Below are 11,672 nucleotides of genomic sequence, written 5' to 3' on the forward strand. Positions count from 1 at the left end.
ATTTTTTATTTTTGAGCTTTCAATTATAAATTGGTTTAAGTTTATTTTAATTAGTTTTAATTAATTCGCTTCAAATAATTTAAATATAATTAATAATATAGTTTTAATAAAAAAATATATGTAATACAGATGGTATTAAAAATAAAGTTAAATTCTTAAACTACAAACTAAAAATATATTATTTAAGTTTGGACCCCTTGGTAGGGCTCCCATCATGCAGGCAGCATTCCCGTAATGCAATAGCAATACGCTGTGCAAGAAAGCTGCCCGCGCAAGAGTCACCCGTTGCCTCCCTCAGCCGTCTGCTGAGCGCCTTGTGAAGCCTACGTGCGCCACGAACCAAGCGTCTGGACACCACAGGGTATGATACTGGGTGCCGAGACAATGGTATTTATTAGTCTTATAGCGTTCCCGGGTATCCGCCGCCGCTCCAGCCTTCCTGCTAGTGGCTGGAGGGGTGCCATCGAATATACGAATTATCTGTGATCCTACTACTATTATAAAGGCGAAAGTTTGTATGGATGTTTGTTACTCTTTCACGCAAAAACTACTGAACCGATTACCATGAAATTTGGTATGTAGGTAGCTGAAGACCCAGAATAACACATAGGCTACTTTTTATCCCAGAGTTCCCGCGGGATTGATAGGGTTTCCATGCGGACGAAGTCGCGGGCGGCCTCTAGTGAATCAATAATGCGTGGTGACCGCGGGCGGAATCTATTGGGGATAATCTGTGCTCCTGACCAACCACCTTAATCTTTGCAGGGGACGCTTATTGGTTCATAGTAAAAACATAAATACGTGTCCAAACGTGTTTTAACCTTAGTGGTATTTTACGACATCTATCTGAAAGAGATGTAGTGATTTAATTTGCCACGACGATATCTCTTTTTAAATTTGTGCAATTTTAACCGGCAGTCTCAAGGAGAGGGCTGTCTTTCAGTATTTTTTTTTGTTTATCCCTTAAAAGTGTTCTCAAGTAGGGATTTAACCCATAGGTATGTAATTGACTTGATAGTTACCACCTAACCCCAACGCAAAACATAACAAAAGAATGCCAATATTTAGAAAAAATATCTTTATTTATTTACATAAACAGAACAGTCATTCTATTCACATAGATTAAAAATAAAACGATGATAACAAAATAGATTTCTATCAAACGTCGATATTTAGCTTAATAGTAACACGTATTGTACCACGGAGTCCAGAGCCGGTAGCGAGGCGGGGCCGCGGGTCACGGCGCCGCCGACGAGGCCGCCGCCGCTCCCGCCTCCTGCGCACTTTCGCTCAACACACTGTCATCACTATCATCATCATCATCATCCAAATTATTGTCCAAATACTTAATTGTCTCCGCTATCTTCGTAGCGGTGTCCCTCTCGGGCCACTGGGTGTAGGGCTTCATCAGCTGCACGAACCAATGCTGTAGCACTGACACGAAAAATTTGCCGAATTCCCTAAACGCCGTCACGTCTCCGCTCGACATCTTTATCGACACCACAGAACTGCGCGGCTCGTGACAGAATGTCACCGTCATTTGGAAATTAATATTGAGAAGCTCCTTCTCCGCATTCAAAATCTCCTCCGTTATCTTTATATTTCTCTGAACAAAGTCCAGATTCATGTACGTGTACAGTCTACTAAACTGCTTCCTCTTCCAGATAGCTTTACAAACGACTCCCATGTATTTCTCTTTCTCCTTTTTCGAGTCCGGATTCACCTTTTCTTCTACTTTTCCGAGCTTGATTTTGAGCATCGTTTCGAATATTTCGAATACGACTTTTCTGACCACGGCTTTCCAGTCTGGCGCTACGATGTTCGCGATCATGTTGGGGAACAAGTTGGCTCTGAATTCTGGGCTGCCCTTGTTCTTGGGGAGCTTCGGTTTCTGAAGGAGAATTATTTCGAAGAAGCCCTTGCAGTTTTTAGGACTCTCTTGTTCATAGGCGTTGGCGGCAAACTTGAAATACGCTCTGAGTTCGTCCGCCAAGCGGCTGCTTATCGTAGAAGCGACATTGTGACATTGCTCGAACGGATCTTGCACGCAGATGGACGTATTAAAGCGCATCGCCAACATTTCGTGATGGAGAATATTTTCCCGATATCTTTCGAAGCCAGGCGGTAACTTCTCTAGGTCCTTCAGCGAGTCCTTCTTAACAGGATATCCTAGATACGGGCAAGCTATCATTTCATCGAAATTGAATGTAGAGTAGAATTGAAAAAATCCTCCGATTAGTTCTGATAGTGAAGATTTATTATTTATTGGGGGCATATTCTCTCTGCGTCCATCGAATGCAACATTCCAGTAGTCCACGATTTCTTCTTGAACACCCGACTGTAGCCATTGTACTGACGGTAGAATAGACAGCGGGGGTTGTTGAAGGTAAAATATGATGAGCATAGTCAAAGCGTAGTTTGTCAATCTTCCACTGCCTGATAACTCGTGTACCCTCGCCCAGTACTTGATGACAACAGCTAATGGTAACAGTCTGGGATCAGCGTGCAGTAGGAAGGCAATAAGTCTGCTGTTCCTTGCTCCGAGCTCCGTCTTGAAGGTGAGATCACAAGCTGTTCTCGTGGGAACGTGCACAAGTTTCACTATGGGGGTGTTGGCCCGTGGTATGGCGACTAGTTCGTCGAAGATGTTTGGGTAGTTTTGTAGAATTTTCTTTGCCTTGTTGACGTAATTCCCTAGTGGTGTCTTGAACTGCGGCGGGATGGAGACGAAGCAGTCCGCGTCACTGGATTTGATCCCCAAACCCGTGGGGATCGAGCCGAAGGGGATCGCCGAGCAACCTGGAAATACGGTTAAAGTATCACTATACATAGTGTAGGTAAAAAAAGTTTCACTATCTATACTAATGAATGTGGATGATGCGAAGGAAGTATGCAGAGATCGTGGCAAGTGGAAAGAGGTAGTCTCTGCCTACCCCTCCGGGAAAGAGGCGTGATTTTTTGTATGTATCTATACTAATAATATAAAGCTGAAGGGTTTGTTTGTTTGAACGCGCTAATTTCAGGAACTACTGATTCGAATTGAAAAATTTTATTTGTGTTGAATGGACCATTTATCGAGGAAGGCTTTAAGGCTATATAACATCACATTGTAACTATTCGTGCGAAGAAATAATGGAAAATGTGAAAAAAAAGCGGGGAAAATTATTCATCCTTGAGGGCGTATTTTGGGCATCATTGAAGATGCCCAAAATAACAATTTCACGCGGACGATGAGCTAGTAACCTGCTACTATTTGAATCTCAATTCTATCATTAAGCCAAATAGCTGAACATGGTCATTCAGTCTTTTCAAGACTGTTGGCTCTGTCTACCCTGCAAGGGATATAGACGTGACCATGTGTGTGTGTGTGTGTGTATAAGTATTACACATCCGATGTTCTATAACATACAAATTACTTAAATAATGGTGACAGCTGAATTTGGATGAAGAAGAATGACAGACTTACCCGGCCACAGAGCTTGCAGAACCTTCTCGAGGTCAGCGTACAGCGAGCTCATGGCGGTCACCTCCTCCTGGGTCAGTCGCACGATGTTCAGGATGTTGTCCAGCTGTTTGTGGAAGTTTCCACTCAGGTCAATCTTCTTGGGGTCGATGGTTGATACTGGAATTGTAAAAATAAAATTTATGTACCTTCTTATACGCCATAGCAACGGTTGCCATGGATTTTGTGTAGTTAGGAGGAATGTCAAAATAATTTTTATTGTCGAATATTCTTTAATTTTATGTTCAATAATATAGTAATTTTAAACTGATTATTTCTCTCCTCATTTCTCCTTTTATTACATACATATAATCACGTCTATATCCCTTGCGGGGTAGACAGAGCCAACAGTCTTGAGCGGACTGATAGGCCACGTTCAGCTATTTGGATTTAAGATAGAATTGAGATTCAAATAGTGACAGGTTGCTAGCCCATCGCCTAAAAAAGAATCCCAAGTTTGTTAGCCTATCCCTTAGTCGCCTTTTACGACATTCATGGGAAAGAGATGGAGTGGTCCTATTCTTTTTTGTATTGGTACAAATCCTTTTATTTTCTGTAGGAATAACTAACTTTGTAACTATACTTCGTACAGTTATTGAGTTGTTAATGGTAGAAAATGCAGGATGCGCATTAAAAACATACAAATGACTTTATTCCGAGTTATATTAGTTTGAGTGCCAACCGATGCTGTTACGGTAAGGAAAACCATTGTGAGGATATCTGCACATTCAGGCAACTGGATGTGTAATCATGATCGATCCCATACGGGTTAGGTTTCCCTACAAAAGTTACAGAGGTCAGACAAGCGAGTCACTTTGTGTAAAAACCTGACTTACTTAAGGGTCCGTGGTCAAAGGCATACCCCGGGCTCCTCTCCAGAGTGGTGAGGCTGCAACCGGGACTAAAAGCCAGGAGGAAGAATAGTACTCACATATCTGTCGTTTCTTCTTCTCCTTCCTGGGACTCTTCTTCTGTTCCGTGGTCATGGCGGGGTCAAACGGCTTCACGGTCAGAAGAGTGCCGTATATACTGACTTTCCTGGACGCCTGGAAAATCAACGGATTCTGTGTAAGTTTGTGGGAGTTTTTTAAATTAGTTAAGATGGATAACACAAGTTTTTAATACATGACTTTCTAGTGAAAGGTCAGGTCAAGATATTTATACTAATATTTTTGTACAATTAACGAACTTTTATAAAAATATTAATAGGAAATTTTGCTACAAATATAGTAGATCTATCAATGAGCGAGCTAGTTATATACATACATATAGTCACGTCTACATCCCTTGCGGGGTAGGCAGAGCCAACACGTAAGTGTATTTGAAAGTGATTTTGACACAATGGCTTACGTTAATTTAATACGTTATACGCACTCTTTCCAATGGATGTCGTAAAAGGCGACTAAGGGGTAGGCTTACAAACTTGCAACCTGTCACTATTTGAATCTCAATTCTATCATTAAGCCAAACAGCTGAACGTGGCCATTCAGTCTTATCAAAACTGTTGGCTCTGTCTACCCCGCAAGGGATATAGACATGAACATATGTATGTATGTAAACAATTCATCGTGACAATGATATGATGAGTACACAAGGTCAGGACAGACAGACAGTATTATCTCAGTCGTGATAGCAGATTAATATGAAACCGTCTAATGTATGTGATTTCTTTTTACCTCCAAAGCGGTTCTAGCGTCGTAGGATGTGGGGAAAACCAATGTAGCATGCTTAGTGTTCATCTTCTCCACTCGAAGGGTGCCGAAGTGGAGAAACGCGCGCGTGAGGTCCTGCGGCTGAGTGTACGGCGGGTATCCTGAGGGAGCGGGGGGAATAATTACAATTGGTATAAAAATATATGTGGCAATGAAAGGTTAAAAGTACCCGAAACCGCCGAGCTTGCATGAAGAGAGTTATGAATGTGGATGAAGCGAAGGAAATATGCAGAGATCGTGGCAGGTGGAAAGAGGTAGTCTCTGCCTACCCCTCCGGGAAAGAGGCGTGATGTTATGTATGTATGTGGCAATAACAGTGCGGAATTATATCGTAAATCTTCTTATTTTATTGGACTTCTTAAAAACACATCTTATAACGTCTTACATCGTACCACAGACTCACTATTCTATCTCTTAATGTTACCAACGTAAAAATAAGTAAGAGGTTAGCTAACAAAAAGGATTTAAATAAAAACAAAAAACAAAACTTCTCCCACATATGTATATGTTGCAAAAACCCTTATAAGTACATATCAACCGTACCTATATCAAGTTCCCCTCGTAGGCGAAGGGCTAGTAACCTGTCACTATTTGTGTCTCAATTCCATCATCCTACTACTATTATAAAGGCGAAAGTTTGTATGGATGTATGGATGTTTGTTACTCTTTCACGCAAAAACTACTGAATCAATAACGATGAAATTTGGTATGTAGGTAGCTGAAGACCCAGAATAACATATAGGCTACTTTTTCTCCCGGAGTTCCCGCGGGATTGATAGGGCTTCCATGCGGGCGAAGTCGCGGGCGGCCTCTAGTCAAGTCATACAGCTGAACATGGCCATGAATCTTTTCAAGAGTGTTGAGACTACCCCGCGAGGGATGTAGACTATACAAGGTATCACTTATTGACGTCACATCACTTAAATCTAATCATAACTACTACCGCTTCCAAAGCGCACGTGTAGAAGAAGCGGCGGAACAAACTACACTGCAGCATTTTCATCGGACGTCAATATACAAATAATAGATCTCTTAAATCTAAATCATGGACGAATGCACATTGTCTACATTAAAAAACATGAATGAATGTGGAACTTGTATGTAGCGCACTCACCAAACACGTGTACCCTGCAGTCGATGTCCCGCTCCGACAACTTCTGTTCCCGCGGAGACTTCCCGCCCGCGCGTCCCTCCATCTCTCATGGAAATATGCACGTGCCTGTTGATTAAAAGAAAAAATATATAAAGACACACGGCTTCCGGCTGTCCCGTGAATGTTGTTTAACGCGATTAAGGGATTAGGATTTGATTGAGATTCAAAAAGTTACAGGTTTGCTAGCCCATGGCCTACAAGATAATTCCTTAGTTAAAAAGTAAAATATGTGTCGAACAAGTTAAAGGCTAATGGCCTTTAACTTGTTCAACACATATTTTAATTTAAATAAATGCGATTCGATCAAAATAAATTTAAGTTCTTTCTAAAAATAAAAACGTAAGTAATTATAGTACCGTTTGAAGCCGGGATGCGCAGACGCAGCTTAACCCAAAGAACACAGAGATTAAACCTCACTCACTTCCTTAGTTCACTACGAATGATGAATGCCAAGCGATGAAGACATAACAAGTCATCAGTTATTGAAATACTTCAAAAATGTTGTAATCAACTAATCAGTTTGTTAATAACATCATAATATCAAATTGTTCAAGCTATCAACTAATCAGTTTCTAATTGTATATTTATCGTAAAAAGTAGTAGACGCAACCCTGGTCTCCTCTCCAGAAGGCAGCAAAGGGGTGTGCTAATACCGTATAATAAAATAGTAATAAAATAGTAACGCTAATCGGGACTAAAGCCGGGAGGAAGAAGATTGTCTATTTGGAGAGAAAACAGCAATTACTAACTAGCTTTCGCCCGCGATTCTACCCGCGTGAATAGAGACCTAATGTCCTCCTAGTAAGTAGGAGACACACAAACTATATTTATGTTAAATTTCATGTAGTTCAGTGATTTTGACGTGAAATATGAACAAACAAACACACTGTCACACTTATAAATTAGTATAAATGTAGGTAATACTGACATATACATATTTTTTGTGGTACTTTACAACTTAACGTAGCCTGTCAGTCTTTTCGAGAATGTTGACTCAGTCTACCCCTAGGGGATACAGACGTGATTAAATGTATGTATTTTTATCAAGGCAAGAGAAGAATTCCAGGAGAAAACTTAATCAAAAATGAAGTCCGATAAGCAACTGAGTACATACACCATTTAGGCAATTCACATACATTAACTAGTCGATGTATGTGAAAAATATGACATCTCGACTATAGATATATCGAAGTTCGTTATGAAGTATGTAACCTTAAAATTATTTATTTATTTACTAGCTTCCGCCCGCGACTCCGTCCGCGCGGTTGTGGGTCTTCGCGTGGATAGTTTTTTTCTCCATTTTGAGTAACTCTGACAATGACATCTTATTACGGCGCTGAATCCACTGCGGCTAACGCAACGTGTGTTCGCTGTTCTACAGAAAAACGTCTATTGATAAAACTGAAAAAATAAGATTTATTTTTTTTCTACGTATTTTTCCAGGATAAAAAGTTTCATCGAAATCGAACTGTTAGTTTTCACGTGATGCCTGAACATACACAGACAAAAAAAAATGTAATCACCTATTTGGGTTTGGTATCGATGCAGTAACACCCCCTGCTATTTATTTTGTCAATATTTTCAATTTACACAATTGACCCTTCTACAGATTTATTATATGTATAGATTTATTTATTGCAACAATTACAATTTTTAAAGTACAATAGGCGGACTTATTTAGCATTTTCTAACAGACTAACATAAAGTTTTGATGCCCCGATCTCCGATGATCTGCCCCGGCTTCGCACGGGTAGCATTTATTGTGTATAGATGCCCTAAAATGTAGTTACGCAATCTTGTATGGGATTCCCCGTAATCAGTGTTGGCTACGTTGCATGTAGGTAGGACAAACATTTAACCTACCTACTCATAATGTCAAATGCCTATTACATACATACAGATAGGCACGTCTATATTCCTTGCGGGGTAGAATGAGTCAACAGTCATGAAAACACTGAAAGGCCACGTTCAGCTTATACATGGATTCAAATAGTGAGAGGTTAGCAACCTCTCACTATTTGAATCCTATCCATCGCCTACAAGTGGAATCTCAGGTTTGTAAGCCTTACCCTTAAAAACCTATTATGACGAAATAAAATCGTATACACTACATGGTGATTTTTAATTTATTAGCATTTTATTTGGCATGTGAATCAGTACATCAAACTGAACAAGTTTTACTATGGGACCAACTTCAAAATTGCGAAAAATCAATATCAGCTGCTTCGTACAAAAGGTGAACGCACTGGCAACCATAACGTATGAAACGGATGACAATTGTATACTTTTATTTGTGGCCAACTGTACAACAGGATTTTTCCAACCCCTAAGCCCAAAAACTTTGTGGTAAGGTGACGTTAGATCAAACATGGCATTCTTTCTGTAAATTTTTCATCAATCCTAATACTAATATACTAATCTATACTAATATTATAAAGCTGAAGAGTTTGTTAGTTTGAACGTGCTAATCTTAGAACTTCTGGTTCGAATAGAAAAATTATTTTTGTGTTGAATAGACCATTTATCGAGGAAGGCTTTAGGCTATATAACATTACGCTTCAACTATTGGGAGCGAAGAAATAATGGAATATGTGAAAATAACGGGGAAAATTTCACCCAGCGGACGAAGTCGCGGGCATAGCTAGTAATAGATAATACTGTTATGTTATGTACTTGTCTAATACAAAAGCAGATAATTTTAACACTCAGACATATTGAAGTTAGTATTGCAATACTGGAATTAAGATGAAAGTGATTATAAAAGAATGGCCAAATATCAAGCGATGATGTCTCTCCCGTGAAAGAGGTTAGATTTTATATACTCCTATGTATGATTAATTATCTGAACACATCATAACAAAACATACCGGTTCTAACTTCAACTACTTTCTCGAAATACTTCGGCTGCAGATACCCTTGATCGTTGCCACTCGTCAATATCACTCCGTTGTCAGACTCAAAGAACTTGATTCCGTCACCTAAAGCGTTCTCCAAGTTGATATATATGTACAGCACAGCGTTCCCACGTAACCCACTGATAACGGACTGGTCTCCGAGAGTTCCTTTAGCTAAGTGTATGTGTTGACGCTTCATACGACTCAACCCATCAATTTTGATCTGCGGCCAGCATTTTAGATAGGTACCGTGCACCACTGTTTTGTATTTTGGCTGTAATATTATGGATCTTAAGCATAGGACCACTTGTAGATGCCGTAAAAGAAGACTAAGCAAAGAGATATAGATGTGACACTTAATATCTTTCCCATGGTTGTCTAAAACGCAACTAAGGGTGAATCTGGGTATTCTAGATGTTTTAGATAGAACTAAAAAACAAACATACATATAATCACGTCTTTATCCCTTACGTGGTAAACAGAGCCAACAGTCTTGACTGAAAGGCTTTGTTGAGCTGTATGGCTAAATGGTGTTATTGAGAATCAAAGAGTGACAGGTTGCTAGCCCATCGCCTGCAAGAAGTATCCTAAGTTTATTATCCAGTTACATATATATACAAAACTAACCTCAAAAATTGGAGTGAATGCTGACTCTGTCACTTCGGTTATAGTGTGTCCCTGATTGGCTCTGATCTCCAATGTTTTAGTGATCAGGTTCTCTCTCAATTTGAATCTCTGCTTGTCGTTGCTGCGTACCACTCTCTCTATGTCAGCTTGGCTGTATTTACCGCGAAATGACTTGTGCTGTAGTATATTGTTCACAGAGATATAACCATCTGGGCTGTAAATAAAACACGGCTTTATTAAATACGCAAATAACCTGTGTTTCACAGTTAATAAATTAAGATAAATTTAAATTAAATTAATTAATATTAAATTAGTATTCTCTCCTCCACATTTCTATTCTAAGTTTGCTAAGTTTGGCATTGTGAAGTTGATGTTATTGAAGAAAATGCTGCAGTACATTTTTTTACCGCTTTTTCTGCTCTGATGCTTACAAAACGGCAGTAAACTTACTTTTAAGTAATTTATTTGAGTCAAACAATGTTGTGAAACCAATTATTATGTGATGTTTGAAATGTCCCATAGTAATGACTAAAAAAAATTTCTACTTATAGTCAGAGATTACATCTTTCCACTTGCTACAACCTCTGCATACTTATTTTGCTTCATCCACATTCATAATTCTTTTCAACCTAATTGGTTACAGAGGCATACACCAATATTAAAATGATATAAATGTCTTGTCATCCTGCTCTACCTTTACAGTTAATGAAAGTGATAGAAATAGAGGGAAAATAAGCCATAAGCCTTAAGCCTTATTTACGAATCTCGAATAGGATTTATAACTTCAGTTGTAAATTCCGGGCTCTGCAGAGCCAACCATGCTCTCCCATAATTAGAGCAGGTACTTATTTTTTTCAACAGATATTGCACTTTCATTAATTTTTTTTGGAATGATGTGGAGCCTGGGTATATTTTTGGCATATAGATGACAAACAAGGGGTTGCAATGCATGATAAATGTGACTGCAGGGTCTATTATATTGGCACCGCATAGTGTTATTTGTAACATATTAGGAACATAACCACAAATTATCAGCTGATTTTTGCATAAACAAAAGATTTAATTGAATCATGAACAGACACTACAAAGCTTGACAATGCAACTAGAATAGATAAATACCTAACGAATAAAAAAGGTTGGTAACGAAATAAATAAGTAGGACGCACTAACCAAGCGACAACAATCGACAATATGCGTTCGATATTCAACTGTCAAAAATTATCGTTTTCTCATTCTTTCTTGTGAGATTAAATAAAGACAAAGTATACGAATGCAACAGCTGCATGGAATAACATGTGAATTTGAATATATTTACATACATATGTATTACGGGTATTTCATAAACAAATAAATGACTTCTGTTCCAACATACCTTACAAGGAATCCTTCCCTCGTTGCGCCGTGTCGTAAAAGCCAGGATAAAGCTTTACTCAGCTGAATGTCTTTTTGGCTCCTAGAACGAAAAGAAACAATATTGCATTGAAATCGCTGTAAACAATGCAACAATATTGAATTTAAATGTAAAAATATGAGAAAACGAATGTATATGATGGTCCAAAATACCTACGACGATTATGTTTATTTATTCCTTTGGTAAAAATTTTACGTGTAAGATTAAAAAATATGCACGGGTCTATTTGAAAATATGTATACTAATTGTTAAATGTTATTAAAGATTTCGACCTACATTGAAAACTAAACTCCGAAAAAGAAAAATGACCACAGCTCAAAAAGCCACCAAATCGTCCAGCAACACGAACGGAAAGAAAAGCTGCCAAACAACA

At 38.9% G+C, this 11,672-nt stretch overlaps 1 protein-coding gene and 1 non-coding gene across 5 annotated transcripts; both read right to left on the reverse strand.

Annotated features, from left to right (window-relative positions):
* Positions 1-1,063: 1,063 nt before the first annotated feature.
* LOC106137949 (speckle targeted PIP5K1A-regulated poly(A) polymerase) lies at positions 1,064-10,029 on the reverse strand. Of its 4 annotated transcripts, none has more exons than XM_060948125.1 (6): positions 9,889-10,029; positions 6,329-6,433; positions 5,179-5,315; positions 4,434-4,548; positions 3,467-3,622; positions 1,064-2,799 (listed from the first exon to the last, which is right to left on the reverse strand). In XM_060948125.1, exons 2-6 carry the CDS (start codon positions 6,408-6,410, stop codon positions 1,238-1,240), a joined length of 2,052 nt encoding a protein of 683 aa, XP_060804108.1. In that variant the 5' UTR covers positions 6,411-6,433; positions 9,889-10,029; the 3' UTR covers positions 1,064-1,237. The 4 variants fall into 4 exon arrangements, with proteins under 4 accessions (XP_060804108.1, XP_013194363.2, XP_013194362.2 ...); XM_013338909.2 differs by lacking the exon at positions 9,889-10,029 and adding an exon at positions 9,235-9,374; XM_013338908.2 differs by lacking the exon at positions 9,889-10,029 and adding an exon at positions 7,296-7,463.
* Positions 10,030-10,043: 14 nt separating this feature from the next.
* Positions 10,044-11,594, reverse strand: LOC106137952 (uncharacterized). Its single transcript, XR_009657169.1, has 3 exons — positions 11,456-11,594; positions 11,261-11,341; positions 10,044-10,102 (listed from the first exon to the last, which is right to left on the reverse strand). It is a non-coding gene; the product is annotated as an uncharacterized LOC106137952 (transcript).
* Positions 11,595-11,672: the final 78 nt, after the last annotated feature.

Source organism: Amyelois transitella, chromosome 15, assembly GCF_032362555.1.
Source record: "Amyelois transitella isolate CPQ chromosome 15, ilAmyTran1.1, whole genome shotgun sequence".
Taxonomy (NCBI): domain Eukaryota; kingdom Metazoa; phylum Arthropoda; class Insecta; order Lepidoptera; family Pyralidae; genus Amyelois; species Amyelois transitella.